The 20,310-nt window shown below is 42.7% G+C and overlaps 1 protein-coding gene across 11 annotated transcripts in view; it reads left to right on the top strand.

Annotated features, from left to right (window-relative positions):
* The window catches only part of tns1b (tensin 1b), a 303,232-nt gene that overhangs the window by 147,625 nt on the left and 135,297 nt on the right, over window positions 1-20,310 (top strand). For all 11 annotated transcript variants that reach the window (XM_084085475.1, XM_084085482.1, XM_084085474.1 and 8 more), the window contains one exon: window positions 13,955-13,993. In XM_084085475.1, coding sequence (XP_083941601.1) covers window positions 13,955-13,993 — 39 coding nt within the window. The remainder of the gene's footprint in view (window positions 1-13,954; window positions 13,994-20,310) is intronic.

The raw sequence follows: 20,310 nt of genomic DNA on the forward strand, positions 1-20,310 counted from the left end.
AAGTACCCCTGGGGGTCCTCGGACCCCACTTTGAGAACCAATGGCGTACACGTATAGCTACGGGACACGTGCTCATGCACGGACACAAAATCGTACAGACATACACACACACACACATACACAGACACACAGTGTCAAAATACTCAAGCCCAGTGCACACTAGGGATGGGGATCAAGATTCGATTCTATCACGGAATCAATTCCGAAGTTATCAGAAACCAATAAGGTTTTGGCTTGTCGGTTCTCTTATCGATCGCAGTGGGACCTGACATGACGTTGTGTCTCGAGAGACGAGAGTCGTGTCATTCAAATCAAATCACTGGCGCAAACATCATGTGATTGTCTCCGCCAGGCCGAAAGGCATGGCGAGAGAGTATGTTTTACCCCCTGTCCGTCCGCCCGTGTGTCCGTCCGTGTGTCCTGTCCGTGTGTTAGCAGCTAATCTCCGGCACCGTTGGCCTGGTCGCTGCGAAACTGTGCACACACATTCCCTCAATGCCAATTCAGAACCTCTGCCCCAAATGTTTCACATGGGCCTGTTATAGCGCCACCAGGAGGCCGATTTGTGCAAAACCCTTTTTTTTAATATTACTCGTACAGATTTGATCCAAACGTAATACAAATCGGTACACAGTATCTCTATAGTCATGTGATCAACATGAATCTGTCCGATTTTCCAGATTCCATCCTCATTGGCTTCCAAAGTTTGCAGGATTGGTCCGTTTTGAACAAAATGCCTCAAATCATGAACGCAGCTTGCAATTTCCGTGAAATTTCACATGCACATTCCCACTAGGCCGAGGAATGGCACCCTATTCACATTGGCCTGTTATAGCGCCACCAGGAGGCCACAATAACGTACCTGACCTGGCAGAGACCTGTGCTCCGAGGAGCACTTTTTCTAGTGTCTAATGAAACTTTTGGGGTTCTGTTTGATTTCTTGCCAACTACCGGTAACAACAAGGAACAGTGTCTGTGTCATTTTAGGCTATTCAAAAATAGCAGATATACAAGCTCATAGCGTGGCACCGAGTGCTATGAGCTTGTAGATCTGCTATTTATTATTTCTGTAAATGTGAAAATGTGTGCAAATCTTTGAATATATATACATTTTAAACGCAAATCTTTGCTTGGGGGGGCTGGAACAAAATATTTTGAGATGGGGGTCCGCGTACAAATACATATCATTTTGGGGGTCCTTCACATGAAAAAAGTTTGATAACCACTGATATTATAGCAAATATTATAGTTTCTAAAAATCTCTATATATTCAAAGATTTTCATAAATGTTCACAATTTACTACTATATGAGCTTGTATATCTGCTATTTTTGAATAATCAAAGTATGAAATAATGGTTATAGCTAATTTTTTTTAAATCTAAAATGACACAGTATATGCATTCCTGGATCGAATGGGTTAATAAAAATGTATGATCCCCATCCATGCCCTCACAGAAGCTCCTCACGTCAACTTTCACTACGTGATGAAACGTAAATCGGTAGCCCTGAGGCATAAGGAGCTGTGTTTAGGAGTGTGTGTGGAGGTATAACCCTCAGTCCAACCTGCTCCATTATCCCATAAATCTAACATGTTCCACCACCCGCCTCTTTAGATAACCGCCCAGTTCAGTGTTTTCTTCAAGTTCTTACACTAGCAGCTTCTTGACCCTTTTCTGGAGCAGGGCCCGCACCTGAAAATCTCAAAACAAGTTTGCCTCCCACTCCATCTGACCACTTAACATGGCATGCTGTGTTAGCCCATTAAAACCTCAGGAACGCATCTGTGTAACCACTTTAAAACATTATTTTATACTTTGGCTATTCAAAAATAGCAGATATACAAGCTCATGGCGCGGCACCGAGTGCCGTCCCATGAGCTTGAAGATCTGCTATTTTTGAAAAAATCGTAAAAATCTGTGCAAATCTTTGAATATATATATATTTTTAAAGCAGACATTTGTAACTCAAATCTTTGCTTCTGGGGAGGTCCCTGGAACAAAATAATTTCAGATGGGGGTCAGCGGCCAAATACATATCATTTTGGGTGGTCCTTGACATGAAAAAGTTTGAGAACCACTGATTTAGTTTTTCAGAAAACTGTTAGGATTTAGAAGACATTTTGTAGAATTGGAACCTCAGGCCTTTAATGGGTTAAAGAAAAAAATACCATTATTTCGGGGCTCACTTGCAATATAGTGTTGAGATTCTCGAGTTGTTGTCAGCCCAAACTGTCACGGAGCGTGTCTTATGCTCCTGGCGTGGGTGTGACAGTGTTACACGGTTGATTAATGGCAGCCATGAATAACCAGCCGACAGATATCATGTCCCTCTACCCCTTTGATTTGGCTGAACTGCGTGGGACTGGATAGCGTGCACGAACCCAGTTTGGCGAAATACGATGCGATAAAAGCCAGTGTTCTTTGTGGTGGGTGGTCAAACGTTTGCTGCTGCTGTGTGTCAAAGTTGCGAACCCATCAATTGCGCTGCCAATACACGGCATACCGCCTTCAAACTACAGGCCAGAGAGACAGAGAAACTCACAGAGGTAAAAAAAAAAGGAGAGATTGCTTTCAAAGTCAAACGGTGGTGTAAAGTTAGCCTCGCATGGCCAGACAATATCACTGCTAATATGCCGAGGGCAATTCTTTTTTTAAATGGCAGGTTCGTCTGGAACCAGGCTAGTAGTTTAACCCATTGAGACCTGACGCCGATTCTACATGTCTCCTAAATCTCAACAGTTTTCTGAAAAACTTATGTTTCTATATCAGTGGTGCTCAATCTTTTTCATGTCAAGGACCCCCAAAATTACATGTATTTTGCCGTGGACCCCCATCAAAATATTTTGTTCCAGGGACCCCCAGAAGCAAAGATTTGAGTTAAAAATGTTCGCTTAAAAAATAATAATATTTGCACACATTTTCACGATTTTTCAAAAATAGCAGATCTACAAGCTCGTAGCGCGGCACTCGGTGCCGCGCTACGAGCTTGTATATCTGCTATTTTTGAATAGCCAAAGTGTAAAATAATGCTTTTTAGCTCAAATCTAAAAATGAGACAGTTCCAGGTCTCAATAGGTTAAAGGTCCGTTTAGCCTACTCAAGTACTGTACTTACTACTTAAGTATACTTTCAAGTACTTTACTTTAGTATTTAGATATCTTGATACTTTCTATGCTTGTACTAATCTAGTGCTTTAGTTACTAGTTACTTTGCAAATTTCAATCAATCAATCATTTAGATTATTAATAATTAATCAAATTATCAAAAATGATGAGGTGAATTGAGCTTGCAGATCGAATATTTTCAGAATAGCTGAAGTATAACATAAGGCTTAAGTGGTTAATAATCAATGATTATAGTCCAATAACGTGATATAATATAATATAATTCTGAAATGGGCATTCTGCATAATGAGCACTTTTAACTTTTGATACTTACTTTTGTACCTTTACTCAAGTAACATTTTGAATACAGGACTTTTACTTGTAATACGAGTATTTCTACATTGCGGTATTTTATCTAAGTACTTCCTCCACCACTGCGTCAGGGACAGGAAGAGCTTGGAACCACTGAGCTCCCACAGTGACACCTGATGCCCACCATGATAAATTAACGCTGGAATTTTGGACATCCAAAAAGCAGAGAGAAACGGAGAGAGAGAGAGAGAGAGAGCGGGCACGCACGCACGAGGCACCTGGACCCAAGCTCGCTCGCTCGCTCGCTCCCTCATTCCTTTCGGCGCTTTGATAACGTTCCCAATAAGTCCTCGCGGACCATGGGGGCTCTGGCACACGCCGACGCCACGTACGGGCCACAGAAAAAGCCTTCTGTTATTGGTTACGCCTTTCGCTAAATTGAATTTGCACACTGAATAGTTCTGCTGGGACGTGCCAGATGCAAAGGATCTGGATAAACATAAAAGCACTCAGAGGGCAGCGCTGTGTTTACATGCCAGCCACGGGGTCCAGGGATAGTTTGTTAACCCGTTCAGTCCGGGAACACATCTATAAATGTCTTCTAAATCCTAACAGTTTTCTGAAAAAACTTGTGTTTCTATGTTGGTGGTTCTCAAACTTTTTCATGTCAAGGACCCCCAAAATGATATGTATTTGGCCGCGGACCCCATCTGAAAATACTTTGTTCCAGGGACCCCCAGAAGCAAAGATTTGAGTCAAAAATGTTCCCTTTAAAAATATATATATATTCATAGATTTGCACACATTTTCAAGATAAAAAAAAAAATAGCAGATCTACAAGCTCACAGTGCGGCACTCGGTGCCGCGCTATGAGCTTGTATATCTGCTATTTTTGAATAGCCAAAGTATAAATTAATGGTTATAACTAAAATTTAAAATGACACAGATGTGTTCCCGGATTGAATGGGTTAAGAGACGATGGTAGCTCTCTCTCTCTCTCTCTCTCTCTCTCTCTCTCTCTCTCTCTCTCTCCTTTCTTTCCGTGGTGGAAATAAACGTACTGTACCCGCGTTGCTGAGATCGATTCATTGCTTTGTTATGATAGCTCGGAGCACGACTGGAATTCGCTTTTCCCGCCGAGGTGATCTATCACTTTGCTATTTGATTTTCCGATATTAGAGGTGGATGATTTGTTAGGTAGCCTACGGGGCGAAAACCCAAAGCTGTGGGATCTCACCTTTTTTAAGTTGTTTACCCCAAGTTTGACGAAGCTATAGCCATGTGGAGGGTCTTGTGCCTGCCAGTGTCGGGGGGGCCCGGGGGTCATCCGCATATCGTTGCTGTCGGGCAGAAACCTCTTTTCCCCACATTTTAACTTTTTGTGTCAGTATTCAGTAAAGTATGCCCTACTACTTGATCATCCTACCGCGTCACACAAAAGCATCAAAAGTAGCAGATCTGCACGTTACAGTTTTGGTTTCCACCTATTCCGACGATATTCCGATCTGAGATTGAGAGGAAATTACATAAAGCAGTGGTTCTCAAACTTTTCCCATGTCAAGGACCCCCAAATTAATATGTATTTTGGCCGCGGACCCCCATCTGAAAATTATCTTGTATGGACCCCCATACAAGATTTGTGTTTGTGGAAATGTTTCAAAAACCTTTTTTTCAAGATTTGGGGAAAATAGCAGATCTACAAGCTCGCATGCCACAGACCACACCAGCAAAAATGTTGATTTTGCTGGGGACCCCCAGCTTTAAAAAAAAGTGTGTGTGTGTGTGTGTTTGTGTGTGCGTGCACGCGTGTGTGGACAGTCTCTCCGTTTTGCTCAGAAGGGAAGCTCGCACATGGAATCAAAATCCACGGTCCCACAGGGCCTCGGGTCGTCTGATGGGGGACTTTTGTCTGCGGGAAATGGACCTTGGTTTAATGCTGTTAACACAAGCATGCGCGGAATGCAACAACACAATTACCCTTTATTATATTACATTCATTTGAACACTAACCCGATAGCATCAACACACGCTCTCGCGGGCCAAGCCAGCCCGCCGTACCGCTTCTCCCCTCACGCCAGCCCACGCACCCGTGGAGCGCTGAAATAAGGGCTTTGTGTGGCTTTCCATGTAAAAAATCTGTGAAGGGGGGGGGGGGGGGGGGGGAGGGGATAGGTTTCGTCCCTTACACTGTGTGTAGCGAGTCAGATCATGTACTGTACAACAGAGGTTCCCAACCTTTTCTGGCTGAGGGCCCACATCGAGGGTACATAATGTACGCCCTGATGGTGTGAAATGACGCGTTTGATGTCATCGTTTCGCAACGTCAACATTTCACAGAGAAATAGACAGAAGACATAGCGTACTTTTTTTTGCCACACTATATTATTGATCATCATGCACCAGAACAATGGGATTTAGGTTGAAAATTGGCAACGTTTTCTATAAACCCATTAAAACCGTGAAAGAATTTTAGCTGTTATAAATAGAGCACGTTGGTTGGCTATTCAAAAATAGCAGATACACAAGCTCATAGCGCATAACTTCGTGCCGCGTTATGAGCTTGTAGATCTGCTATTTTTTTAAATCTTGAAAATGTTTTCAAATCTTTTAATATATATAAGCGAACATTGTTTTACTCAAATCTTTGCTTCTGGGGGTCCCTGGAACAAAATATTTTGAGACGGGGGCCGGCGGCCAAATACATATAATTTTGGGTGTCCTTGACATGATAACAATTGAGAACCACTGACACAGCAACATATGTTTTTTCAGAAAACTGTTAGGATTTATTAGAAGACATTTGTAGAATCGGCCTCAGGTCTTAATGGGTTAATGAAAGTTCCGATTGGTTGACCGTATGCAGTGTTAAAAAGGTTTCCCACACTCTGTCAGACAATAGCCAGCCAAAACCTGTGTGCCTCCATTGTTGCTGGATGGATACTGAAGTTCCAACACTAGATATGTGTTAACTAACAATAGGAACATCAGAATGCAGTGGACTGCAAGACTCGAGGGAAGGTTACACTCATGCTCAGTCCTATAAGTCAAACATTTTAATGTCAAATGAATGTATTTAGCCGTGGACCCACATCGGAACTTTCTGTGTGTGCCAGCCAGGGACCCCCATACAAGATTTGTGTTGTTAAAATGTTTTAAACGTTTTTCCAATATTTTCTTTATTGCAGATCTACAATGTGTCATGATGTGACACATTGTGAGCTTGTACAGTAAATTGGCTATTTTCAAATAGCTGATGAATATACAGTGGTTAAACTGATTTTGAGTCTATATTAATTACATTTGCTGGGGACCCCCTGGAACCCCTGATTTTGAGTCTATATTGGAACCCCTGATTTTGAGTCTATATTAATTACATTTGCTGGGGACCCCCTGGAACCCCCTCAAGGACCCCTGATAACCACTGCCATAAGTTATGTACAGTACTAACCATCAAACACAGAATGAAATGATCCACACTGTGTTAGAAATCAATATCAACATGAACATCTTTACCCTTACAATCGTTTGAAACCATTGCACTGGATCTTTTACGTACTCGGTTCGAATCCAGCTCAAGGCCACATTTTGTTGTCTCCCTCTCATCTTTTACTACAACATTTTACATTTTACTACACATTTAGGAAGAGATAGAGATAGATCAATTGTGATTTGTGTTGTAATTCAGCATGGTATGATCTCACTACTTCCTCCACAGTCATGGAGACAATAATAAATAATACATTCATTTTTTGTTTCCATTGTGTATAGCACAGTACATCATCTCATTTCCTTTTCTTAGTGTGGTACTTTTTTTTATTCACCAGTTTTCGGTTTCAAACCTCTCACGACAACACACATCAACGTGCCTTCTTTTGTTTGTTATTGTCTGTAATGTCCTTGTTGTTACGGCGGTCCGTTGGAATAAACAAAGACTCAAATTCAACTTTGGGAGTTTTTTGGAAGCAGAATGGCTAGCAGGTGCTCAAGGGCTCAAGTGAAGCTTTTTTTTTTTTTTTTTTGCTTTTCCCACTGGTGTGTGTTTTCGTGCGGTGGTACTTACCACCACCACCACCACGTGTAGGTAGCAACGCAAACATGAAGTCATGAGCAACTTGAGCCACATCCTCCAATTGTAAAATCTATTATCGCCTCACATTACCTCCCTCCTTAGCTTTTAAAGCCGGCATTCCACACTTTGTTTGCTTTGCTCCCGCCATGAGTATTGGGACTACTTCTCACATGGTGGGTTTGTACTGCTTGACCGGTGGCCAGGCTCGCTGCTAAAAGCTCACCTGCGCACCCCTGCCTTTTAGATAAACACCTCCCTGTGGTTTTGGGGGAGAACGTTTGGTTTCTTTTGCGAGAGAAATTAGCAACCAGGTCTATGAAAACAAGCCCAAAAGAAGCGACTAGGCCACATGAGCACTTAAACATACTGTGCGTCGGATATTTGAAAATAGCCAATCTACAAGCTCACAACGCATCGCGATGTGGTGTGAGCTTGTCGATCTGCTATTTAATTTCTTTGGTGCGGGGGTCCCTGGCACAAAATATTTTATTTTTGATGTTGGGGGGGGGGGGGGTCCGTACACAAATACATATTAATTTGGGGGTACTAGACATGAGAAGATTTTAGAACCACTGGTTTAAACATTAGGAAGCAAGCCCAAATAAGCAACTACACACAACTACCAATATTTACAAGCAACTTTGCAGGGAAAAAAAGCCCAAAGTGGCTTATAATAAGCAGACATGGCATCACTACTGACTGACTGACTGACTGACTGACTGACTGCTTCACCAGACTGCAAGGGTGCAAAGTTCCACAGCAGTTTCAACGGGGTAGGAAGCAACTGCTTAGCATATGAGGCAGAATGTGAGCTATTCCAGCCGGGGGCAGCAGGCCACCTACACTCTGTCTGACCTTGACGTCACTGGGTCATGCTATGACACTGGGGCCTGGATTATCCATGCACCATTATTACCTTTTTTTTTTTTTTTACAAGGTTACAATTCTGTCCCAGTGGCAGTGTAACCGAAGATGGGATATATCTGCAGCCCCTTCTTTTCCATATTTTATTTTCAAAAGCAAACTTTAAAAAAGAGTGCTTGCAGCCATGAATGGATTCAAATAATAACCGTATGCACTGTAAATACCTTAACTACATGAACTGTTAATGTTCCTTCATTCTGGTGAAAATAGCCTACCGGTATCTACAAGTTTTTCGCATTTACGACACGTTGTGAGCTTGTAGATCAGTCTGTTTTGCGAGATTTTGTGTAGAGGGAAAAAAGGAGGGAGCCTAGGATAGACCCCTGGGGGACCCTGTGTTAACTATAGGGTTTAAGTGGTTCTGGTGTTTGAACTCAGTAGAAAATGACATCTTTTAGCAACCTCTGAGTGTTCTACTAAACATGTATCTGTCTGCAGCACAGTTCAAAAGCAAAACGGCAAAGAGCCTTTACGAGTAAATAGTTAAAAAGGGGAGGGGGAGACCCCCATCTGAAAATATTCAAGTAAAAAATGTTCGCTTTAAAAAATATATATATATTCACTCGGTGCCACGATATGAGCTTGTATATCTGCTATTTTTGAATAGCGGACCTCTGAAGCCACGCTCATGTCACTACGTCGTCACACCATGACTCAGCCACAACCATATAAGGTTGCAGTGCATGCAGCTACGCCCCAAATATGGAGCGTGTGTTGTCTAACCTCAATGTGTCGTCATGGCAACAAATCAGGCACAGAGGGCCCCGTGGGAGAGTGAGAAGGGTAGCTGGCAATGACGGTGAGATTGAAGGAGGACAGGGACACTGACACCTGTCAACTGGAGACTCAAGACACACTCCATAACGCCAGAGGACATTCCTGTGACCGCACACACACACACACACACACACACACACACACACACACACACACACACACACACACACATTCCTCTGGGTTGCCATCATCATCATCATCATGCCTTACACATTCTGGAAAATACACACGGCACACAACAACCTGTTCTGTTGACAACTGAGACAGAGACAGTCCCCCAGAAATTCGTTTGACAAATGATATGAAAACAATTGGAATGAATATTATCCATATTTCATACATTTTGTTTTGTGAAAGCCCTACGGCTGTGAGGTTCCTTGAATAAATAGATAAAAAGTGCCACTGTGTCACGGTGTTTTTTAAAACCAGCCGGTTTCCATAGCTTCACTATCGGACAGAAACCTTGTACCTCCATATCATCACAGTTTTGGACGATATTTAAACTTCCAGTTTTTTCCCCCATAGATTAATGCCCTACTTTGCCGATCTACATGAGTTCACAACAACGCGTCACAACGCGACTGTTTTTGCTATGAAAGTGAAAGCAGTTGTGTAGTTTCATAAATCTTGAACCAATGGAGTATTAACAAGAGCTTGTGACTAAAATAATAACTACGTTGGATCCATTAGAATGCAGGTCATTTCTTTTAACGGTTCGGGACATATACAAGGTCTCCACTTGACAGCAACGATATCTAGCAGCATCAGCTGCTTTTCTTATGGTTGGTGGGGGAATAAGACTTTTTTTTGTTTTTGTTTTTTAAATCAGATGACAGCAATTTCCTGTTTAGAGTTAACATTCCTGTAGCCCCATAAGGGGCCTGCATTATGGCCATCAAAGGAGGGACAAAGAATCCAATGACCCAAGGTGACTCACGCATCCTCCAACCTTGTGAATCCCATTAGCTAAACTTCACATTCACAAATGGCCGCCGTCCAGTTGTGCTTTTAGCTTGATTTGCAAACATCCTGCAGTTGAGTGCACAGTCACACGCACACACACACACACACACACACACACACACACACACACACACACACACACACACACACACACACACACACACACACACACACACACACACACACACACACACACACACACACACACACACACACACACTGTAGGTTGTTCCTCTAATCAAATAGTGGGCTCACCCCAAAGATAGCCGTGCGCCGCTTAATGTGCTTTCGCTAGTTGTAAAACATCTGGTTTGCTTCTGCGACTTTAGGACCTCACTGTAAAATAAATCTTAACCACTTAAAAACCCTGTGTGGGTGACCGGAGTCCCTCAGGGCTCCTTACTAGTCAATATTCTGTTTTTCTGTTAATGTGGGGAAAGCTTTCGCTGAAAATAGCAGATCGACAAGCTCACAACGTGTCGGGTTTGCGACGTGTTGTGAGCTTGTCGATCTGCGATTTTCCAGAGAAGCTTTCCCCACAATACGGATGCTTGGGTTAAGTGGTTAGAAATAATATAACCGGTACGTTTTAGAGGAAAGTGTAGTCGTATCCCTATTCTGGCGGGCGAACGTTTGACGGAAATATGCGATCTACAAACTCAGACACATTGTGAGCCTGTAGATCGGCTATTTTTGACAAAGGGATTTAGTGTAGAGGGAAATACTTGTGCACCTAGTAAAGAGCCCTATAGCTGGGGGACCCCGGTCAACTGAGTATATTGGGTAGTTAATTGTTTTAACGAGTCATAATGAATGGAAGAATACATTTGTTAGTGAACAAACGCCATTGCAATAAATGAGCAGGGATGTGTTTTGTGTGGTGCTGTGCTTGTGCTTGTATTTCCTTGACATCTGACCCTTGCCATAACCCATTAAAACCGGGAACGCATATGTGTAACTACTTGAACAATTATTTTATACTTTGGCTGTACAAAAATAGCAGATATACAAGCTCATAGTGCACTGCTATTTTTTTGAAAAATCTTGAACAATTGTGCAAATCTTTGAATTTATATATATGTATTTTAAAGTGAACATTTGAACATTTTGCTTCTGGAGGTCCCTGGAACAAAATATTTTACAAATGTTTGCTTTAAAATATATATATTCAAAGATTTGCACACATTTTCACGATTTTTCAAAAATAGCAGATCTACAAGCTCATAGCGCGGAACTCTGAGCTTGTATATCTACTATTTTTGAATAGCCAAAGCAATCTTAAAATGACATAGATGCGTTCCCGATCTGGATGGATTAAGCTCATTGTTCTTCCTCATTCTGACATATCACAGAATGAGGTAAAACCTTCCAACTGCATTCAACGTTTAAGCCTTCTAAATATTTGCTAATGGCGGCTAAAGAACGGTATTGTTTACCCTTCTTTAGGTTAGTTCAGCTCTTGTAACTTTCTGCAGAGCTGCACACACACAGTTTGGAACAAACAAATGCACTTTGTCAAAAGAGAAAGTGAAAAGATTTTTTCCAAGTGGTGCCAGAATTTAATGGTGTTTATGTGTGGGCAGACAAGGAATGTAGTACATGGCTTCAACAATGACACAAAGCAGAGCCATAGGCACCATAATAAGCCCCATGTTCTCGCTGAGCGGCGCAAATTAGTCCTGGATTTGCCTCTCAACTATTACAGGGATCTTAGAGGTCAACATCTCTGATAACCTATATAAGTCTCGACTTCCATCACTGGAAGTGGCAACCGTTAAACCTCTCAGACAGTAGAGGGAGTGGAAGGTTGAAAGGCTGTTTTCAACATGGAAATGTAGTTTATTTAGTTTATTAGGATCCCTGTTAGCTGATGCTTAACATCACACCCAGGTACAAGCTAATGTACCTGGGGTCCACACATAACATTACAAAAAACATGACAACTAACAAGACACTTACAGACAACCTGTGATTTTAAAACATCTATTGACCATACCAAATCATGCATAGCACTATACTGATATACTACATTCACAATAACAAGTAACCCTATGCATTCAGTACCTTTCCTATCCTACAAATTGAAAATGGGGGGATGTTCATTTCAACAGCCACTGAGAAATATCACGTGTAATAGAAAGACAGGGAGCGACGGTAAGGCATGTTACAGGAAGGGCACATTAGACAGTCACATCCTGTTTGGCTCCTCATTCTCATCAAGCGCTCATCTTTGCTCTGGAAACGCTCCGTGTCAGTGTTCTATTTGAGGCCATCATCATCATCATCATCATCATTACGCTCTTCCTGTTTGTCTTTGCCCAGGTCCTCGTGCTCTGTGCTCCGTGCTCCTCCGGCTCGGGGACTGTCACAGTGATAATGGGATTATAGCCGGGGCACTCTCCACACATCATGGGTTGTGGTGCAGTCCAGGCTAGGACAGGACAGCCAACCCAGCGCCACTGACTGACTGTCGTTGTAGCCAGGCTGAAGGCCATTTTATACTGGCAAGACAAAAATGACCAAGCCGTACAGAAGTACGGCATTTCTGTCCAACGCTGCCGTTTGACATAGCGGTAGTATTGGTTTTCAAAGTGGAGCCAAGGGCGCTAAGTGGAAAAGAGAGGAACATTAAGATAATAAAATCTATAAAATGTGATTATTGTGGCTGTTTAATACATTTTTAAAGACTCCTGGCATTTTGAACATGTCAAGTTTTTCAAACATTTAAATGTGTATATATAGCAGATCTACAAGCTCACATTATATCGCGACACATTGTGAGCTTGTAGATCGGCTATTTTGGAAGCAATTACGGGTCCATTTGATTCCATTTGTACATTCTCAGAGTGACCTGTAAGAGTCCATTTCGTTCCATTTGAACACTCTCAGAGTTACAGACCTGTAAGAGTCCATTTGGTTCCCTGGACGACTGGGATAGTGTATTATCCCAGTCTTTCTAAAACGTCCACACACCCCCGCCCCCCAGGTCAAGCCAGTTGAGAGAAACATTGTTGTAGAGAGAGACGCATTGTGGTTCGTGACACTGTGTGAATGGACTGTCGTTGGAAATTCTTTCAGAGCTCGAGCCATTGAATCAGTTGGTCGTCATCACACTGGGAAAGCTAAACCTGTGTGCCAAGTGTAATTGCTGTATAGTAAATGTCATATGAGAACAGCATCAAGTCAGTGAGTCTGTCTGTACCTTGTTCAAGCCTGCTATTTAGAAGATTAGAAGAAGATTACCTCTATTAATCCCCATGGGGAAATTTCTTTTTACACACCCATATAGTCCTGAAATAGAGACATGCACACACAGGGCTTATAGACATGTTAATGTGGGGAGTTGGGAGTGTTTAGGGGTTTCGGTGCCTTGCTTTATGGCAAGTGAACTAGCAGCTCTCCTGCTATCAAGTCCATACTGTGGTCTGTGCTGGACTTGAACCAGCCAGTTCCCGAGCAAAGTCCCTTACAGTACGTACTGTACTATAAAAGCTACTTCTGCCCCTAGCGTCCCTATTCTGTGAGCTTGTAGATCGCCTATTTTTGGGTGAAGAGATTTGGTGTATTGGGGAAAAAAAGGAGGGGGCCTAGTATAGAGCCCTGGGGGACCCCAGTCAACAACGTTTATAGCGTTTAAGTGGTTTAACCTAGCGTAGCCTATTTCACTTTTGCAACTGATGTTCCAGAGCCTCAACTTGTTGTAATAACACCATGTCATACAGTAACTTTATGTCTTCAATCTTGTAACCATATATGCTGCGTCATAACAGTATGGCTAAACGTATGTTCATTCCTTTTTTTCCAGGTATCTTCATCCTGTGTCCCTGCAACCAACTATGAACTGGTAAGACATTCTTTCTCACTGGCCAACCCTTGACAGTGATTTTTTTTGTTGTTGACAATTATCTGGGGGCCCACTTGCAACATCCTCACGGCCCCGCCAGTGGGCCCAGGCCCACAGTTTGGGAATCGCTAGCCTTAACACCACCCATAAGCCTTTGTTATAGTAATGCTTCATGAACACTGGACATCATGGTGTCATGGTTAACTGGCGGAGAATAATTACCAACAGCATCAGGAGTTAGCACCATGCAGGCATGAGCTACATTTTAGGAATTCTGTGGTTCAGAAATAGAACAAGCCACCTCCATGGCAGATGCCCTCAACCGTCATTGAAAAGGTTTTACGAGTGACTGTTTGTAACAGAAATGGCTGTGCATTTTTGGATGTGCTAATCACTCTGGCAAGTAGACAGAACCATGAGGTAAGAGCCTTTCACATAAACAGTAAACACATTTGAAAGGCTGCTTCCATGTATCTGTCATTGCATCTTTTCAGCTCGGTGCGCAAAACGTTACAATATTTTAACTAAATTAACGCTCTACTTGATCATATGACAGCATCACACAAATGCATCAAAAGTAGCAGATCCACAAGCTTGAAACACGGTGCGAAGCGACGCATTTTGAGCTTGTCGATCTGCTGCTTTTGAAATAGAATCCTGAAAAGTAACAGTTTTTGACATTTCCACCATTTCCACCTGACAGAGACAATTTAATTTACTAGTGGTATAATACTTAAGTCATATTTGGAGGTACTTTTACTTTACTTGAGTATGTCAATTCTTCAATACTTTATACTCCTACTCCACTACATCTCAGATCTCAGAGGCAAATATTGTAGTTACTTTGTGCAGATCTACCTCAAGCTCACAACGTATCGCAATGTGACGTGTTGTGAGCTGTTGTACTTTTCACCTTGGTACTTTAAGTATTGATGCCAATGCTATTTTGTACTTTTACTTGAGTCAAATGCTTTGTGCAGGACGTTTACGTACAACCAAGTATTTCTACATTGTTGTATTACTACTTTTACTTTTACTAATCAGAGTACTTCTTCCACCACTGCTTCTCAAACTACGTTGAACATAGTGGGAAACAGCCTGGGCAGCAAAGGCAATAAAAGAAACAAAAACATTAGCTTGCTGTGTTTCCTTATTTGGTATTGGGCCTATTGGAGTTAGATGCAGTTTGTTGGACTTGGACTCTGACTCTCTCAGTATTGTTTAAATCATACAGTGGTGGAATAAGTACTCGATTTGTTTGTACTTAAGTAGCTATACCATGTTATACTTTAGAAATACTTTGTTGCAAGTAGAAGGCCTGTATTCAAAACAATTTGTTTTTCAAAGTACTAAAATCTTTCAAAATGTGTCGGACACTTTTGAAAATAGCTGATCTACAAGCTGACAACGCATTGCGATGTGACTTGTTGTGAGCTTGTAGATTGGCTATTTTCGAATAGTCAAAGTATAAATTAGGGCTTAAAGGTGTTTTGTTTTAATAATTGAAATCTGCAAAGTAACTAGTAACTGAAGCTGTCAAATAATTGTAGTGGAGTAAAAAGTACAATATTTGCCTCTGAGACGTAGTGGAGTACGTAAAGTAAAAGAAAAATACCTACAGTACAGTACTAGAGTAAATGTGCTTCAATACTTTCCACCAGTGGACTTGGATATGATTTGCTCACACTCTGACTCTCTCAGTACTGTTTAAATTCTTCTGGGGTACTTGGCAAACCCAGAACAACATCTACCAGCCCTTTCTACCATTCTACATTCACACACACTGGGAATATTTCTTTCAAAGTGTTTACCTTTCATAAAAGCTGCAGTAATCATGTAAGAACATGTTATTGTGCTCTGCACATGAAGACATCTGTTTCTGAGGTGTAGAGAACAATGGGGGTATGACATAGTTTATATTGTACAATGTATCTGCTTCAGTTCTTTGCCTTTTAATAAGTACGTCAGCAAATGTAATTTATGCTGGCAATAACAGTGAGCCTCAATAACAGTGCTGTACGTGAACACGTGCACAGTGACATCCTGCTTGTTAACTTGTTAATGCACGGGTCCATTTGGTTCCATTTGTACGAGCTCTCAGAGTTACAAACCCATAAGTATTGAAAATGAACTCGAGACTATGAATCAACTATATCATTGAGAATCAGCTCTTGTGTCATCTCCATCTGTTCCTCTGTCTCTGTCTCTGTCTTTGTCTCTCTCTCTCTCTCTCTCTCTCTCTTTCTCTCTTTCTGTCTGTCTGTCTGTCTGTCTGTCTGTCTGTCTGTCTGTCTGTCTGTCTGTCTGTCTGTCTGTGTGTCTCTCTCTCTCTCTCTCTCTCTCTCTCTCTCTCTCTCTCTCTGACTGTCTGTGTGTGTGTGTGTGTGTGTGTGTGTGTGTGTGTGTGTGTGTGTGTGTGTGTGTGTGTGTGTGTGTGTGTGTGTGTGTGTGTGTGTGTGTGTGTGTGTGTGTGTGTGTGTGTGTGTGTGTGTGTGTGTGTGTGTGTGTGTGTGTGTGTGTGTGTGTGTCTCTCTCTCTCTCTCTCTCTCTCTGTCTCTCTCTGTGTCTCTCTGTCTCTCTCTGTGTGTCTGTCTGTGTCTCTCTCTCTCTCTCTCTCTCTCTCTCTCTCTCTCTCTCTCTCTCTCTCTCTCTCTCTCTCTCTCTCTCTCTCTCACCGACTGCCTCTTCCTCTCCTTAACCTTAACCTCTTGTCTCCTCTCCCCTCCTTAACCTCTCCTCTCCTTAACCTCTCTCCTCCTCTTCTTTCCTCTCCTCTGCGCTTGCCAAGAGGAGTTGCCCCAAAGGCGGTGCTGGGCTGCGTTATGGCTGCTGATTGCCCTCGTAAACGATGATGAGCTAAGATGTAAAACACTCCCTGACGTACCTGTGTTACCGCCACAGAGAAACTAAGGGGGGGGGGGGGGGGGGGGCTCTAGTTCAAGGCCGTGCTGTGGATGGCCAACGATTTCCCAAAATTGGGAAACCAAGGCCAGATGGACGATAGGGCCGAGGAGGATAGAGTGAGCGGCATGGGAACTAGATATGCACTCGACACCTGCCCTGATGTGTTCCTTCTGTGTACCCTGGGTTCTTCTGACATGTGGGAGTGTTATTGCACTGCATTAGGTGTTTGTGATGGATGTTGTGTACATTGTACAGTAGAGTAATGTACAGTTTGTCCGCTAATAAGAAATAGATGGGCCAATTTTGTTCGGAAAGTGTTTGGCGGACGTGTGCCTGTTTGTGCGTACGTGTAAGTGTGTGCTGGAACACTCATATTTTATACGTTGGCTATTCAAAAAGAACAGATGTACAAGCTCGTCACACTTGCACATCTGTTATTTTTGGAGAAAAAAAAGAAAAATCTTGAAAGTATTAAGAATCTTTTTTAACATACCGGTAAATCTTCTCTTCTGGAGGTCCCTGGGACAAAACGTTTTCAGAAGGGGATCCGCGGCCAAATACAAATCAATTTGGGGCTCCATGACGTGAAAAGTTTGAGAAGAACCACTGGTGTATACTTTTTCTCAATGCTGGGTCCCAAAGACAAAAAAAACCTGCGTGCGTGTGCATGTTTGTGTATACAATGTGTAGTGGCCTGGCCCATGGGTTAAATCATCTCTCCTCCAGCCCCTTGTTTGGTGAATTATTTTGCTCAAGGGCTGTGTGTGTGTGTGTGTGTGTGTGTGTGTGTGTGTGTGTGTGTGTGTGTGTGTGTGTGTGTGTGTGTGTGTGTGTGTGTGTGTGTGTGTGTGTGTGTGTGTGTGTGTGTGTGTGTGTGTGTGTGTGTGTGTGTGTGTGCGTGCGTGCGTGCGTGCGTGCGTGCGTGCGTGCGTGCGTGCGTGCGTGGACATGATTTACTTGGCTACTCAGGTGCAGACCGACATCAGATCAACTGTAAATTAGGTTACAGGCAGAATAATGGAGGAAAGAAAAAAAACTGCTGAACAGTTCCTTTTCTGAAGCCAGACATTCATTCTGTGGGGCGATGCTGAGAGGTATACTGCGGTAATTACAAGTTTATATCGGGGGGGATACTAGCGCTGCATTCTGAAGGAAGTCCATTTACAGGATGGATACATCTCTAATCATAGCCATTAAAGATGATTCTGAGCAGGAGGCACAGTGCAGATTACTTGAGTGCAGGCAGTCTGCTAAAATGACGGCTTAAGCCGACCTAAAGCACGTAGGCCTAAGTGGTCACAAAGTTGAGATTTACACGTATTTACTTTATAAGGAGCACACTGCAAGCTAGATGATATAAAAGAGGTCGTAAATGACAAATAAATATTTGAATAAGCCCCAGTGCAGATTGTAAGCAGGTGAAAGTGGTACATTGTTACAGTATTGTTCTCCCTTTCTAAACAAGTCTTAAGCACGTTTCCTTACTTGGACTGCATCGTTTTTTTTTAGCAGTTACGCTCCATGTTTTGACATAGTAAAGTCGCGATTTTGCTAGGTGAACTTGTCACCTGCCCTATGTTATCTTTTTACCTCAATTCATGTCATTGTGTATTCTTACTTTAAGCCATGTACTGTATTACAGTATATCGTTGTCTTCTGTCGGGCAGAAGCCTCTTATCTCCAGCAAAAATGCAACAATAACATGCCTTTCAGAAGAAAATAACGGTATAGCAATACAGTATCTGTACAGTATACAGTATCAGGAACATAATTGTCATGAAAAGGGACATAAGGACAGCAACGAATGCAGACAAACCTCCAACTTAGACCAAGCACAAAAACCATATCAAGGGCATGCATTCCCAACTTGCATCATTACTGAGTAGGTAACAAACTTGAACTTGACAATGTGCAAACGAAATCTGGCACTGATCAGTCCAGATCAGTTTATCACAGACAGACAGACGGACTCTTTTCTAGGAAGCTCGCCTCCTAGTATGAGCAACTGTGTAAAAAAACAAAAAAAGACCTGAATTAGGATTCCTTTAACCTCTTTCAGCCTGGCATCCCTATCTTGGGTATGTCAAAAGTGCACACTCAAAAGCAGCAATGCGTTGTGCGCTTGTAGATCGGCTGTTTTCCACGAAGTAGGGCTTAAGTGGTTGAGCCATGCCCTAAACTGTTCATGGCGCAATCGAACAGAACATTCCTGTGTTTAGGAATGAAGGAACGCGGTCTGGGAAGGTTGTGCCAATCGGCAGTAAGTGATGAAATGCGATACGGAGGTCCTCTCCATCAGCCCCTGATGACAGAAGTGGCAACTCCCCAACACACTCCCACAGTTGGGGGGGGGGGGGGGGGCAGGCGCGTGCGGCCCGCTGTGGTGCATGCTGGGAGCATTCCACTGACGTGCCTTCTTGTCGAAGCCGCGGCGCTGACAGGACATACAGTAGCTTCGTATTTTGCAGGGACACGTGGAGAGACGCAAGGCCCATGTGTGAAGGGGTGAAGGGGAGGATAATATTTGAGAGTTTATTTTTGGTTTGTTATTTTTTTCTGGGTACATGATGTAATCTAAACACTTCTTTCCCACACACACGTAAGCACATGAAGCATTATACCCAAATACACACGCACGCAGTCATACCAACATAAAACCAAATGTTTATACCCACAAACAAACAAACACGACCATCCACACGCTCATGTCTGCACCTACGCACGCACGCACGCACACACACACACACACACAACACACAAACAAAACCATAAACTGCCTACCACCTGCATCATTCACCTTTATTCACGACCCGTGTCTGGTTAAGGGCCAGTGCCAGCGCACATTGCTTTCTAATGAGTAACTGCGAGAGGCAAAGATGGCTCTAGACGTGTTCCAATTAGCCTCATGTTTAGAACCACGTAGCACACAGAGGTCGCTGATGTGATCTATTACTCTCTGTATACAAGCCCACATCCAGGCAGGCCGCAACGATATAAGATCCAAACTCCCCATGGCACTTGTATACAAACCAGCTACAGCACGTATACCTCAAACACTGCATGGCCATGCCTGGCAGGCCACTGGAAGAGAAGACGGATCGCTATGCTTTTGTTTTCTCTCAGGAACCAGGCGTATTAACCCATTAAGACCGGGAACGCATCTGTGTGTCATTTTTAGATTTCTTTGGCTATTCAAAAATAGCAGACATACAAGCTCATAGCTATTCAAAAATAGCCTTAGCTCGCATTGCAACATGTTGTGAGCTAGTAGTAGATCGTCTATTTTTGATTTTGAAAGAAGATAATCTTTGAATACTTTCAACAACACACAATCTTCTCTTGTGTGGGTCCCTGGCACAAAATATTTTCAAAATAGATTGTGGTCCGCGGCCAAAATACATAATCACTTTGGG

Source organism: Gymnoscopelus microlampas, assembly GCF_963454915.1.
Source record: "Gymnoscopelus microlampas genome assembly, chromosome: 17".
Lineage (NCBI taxonomy): Eukaryota > Metazoa > Chordata > Actinopteri > Myctophiformes > Myctophidae > Gymnoscopelus > Gymnoscopelus microlampas.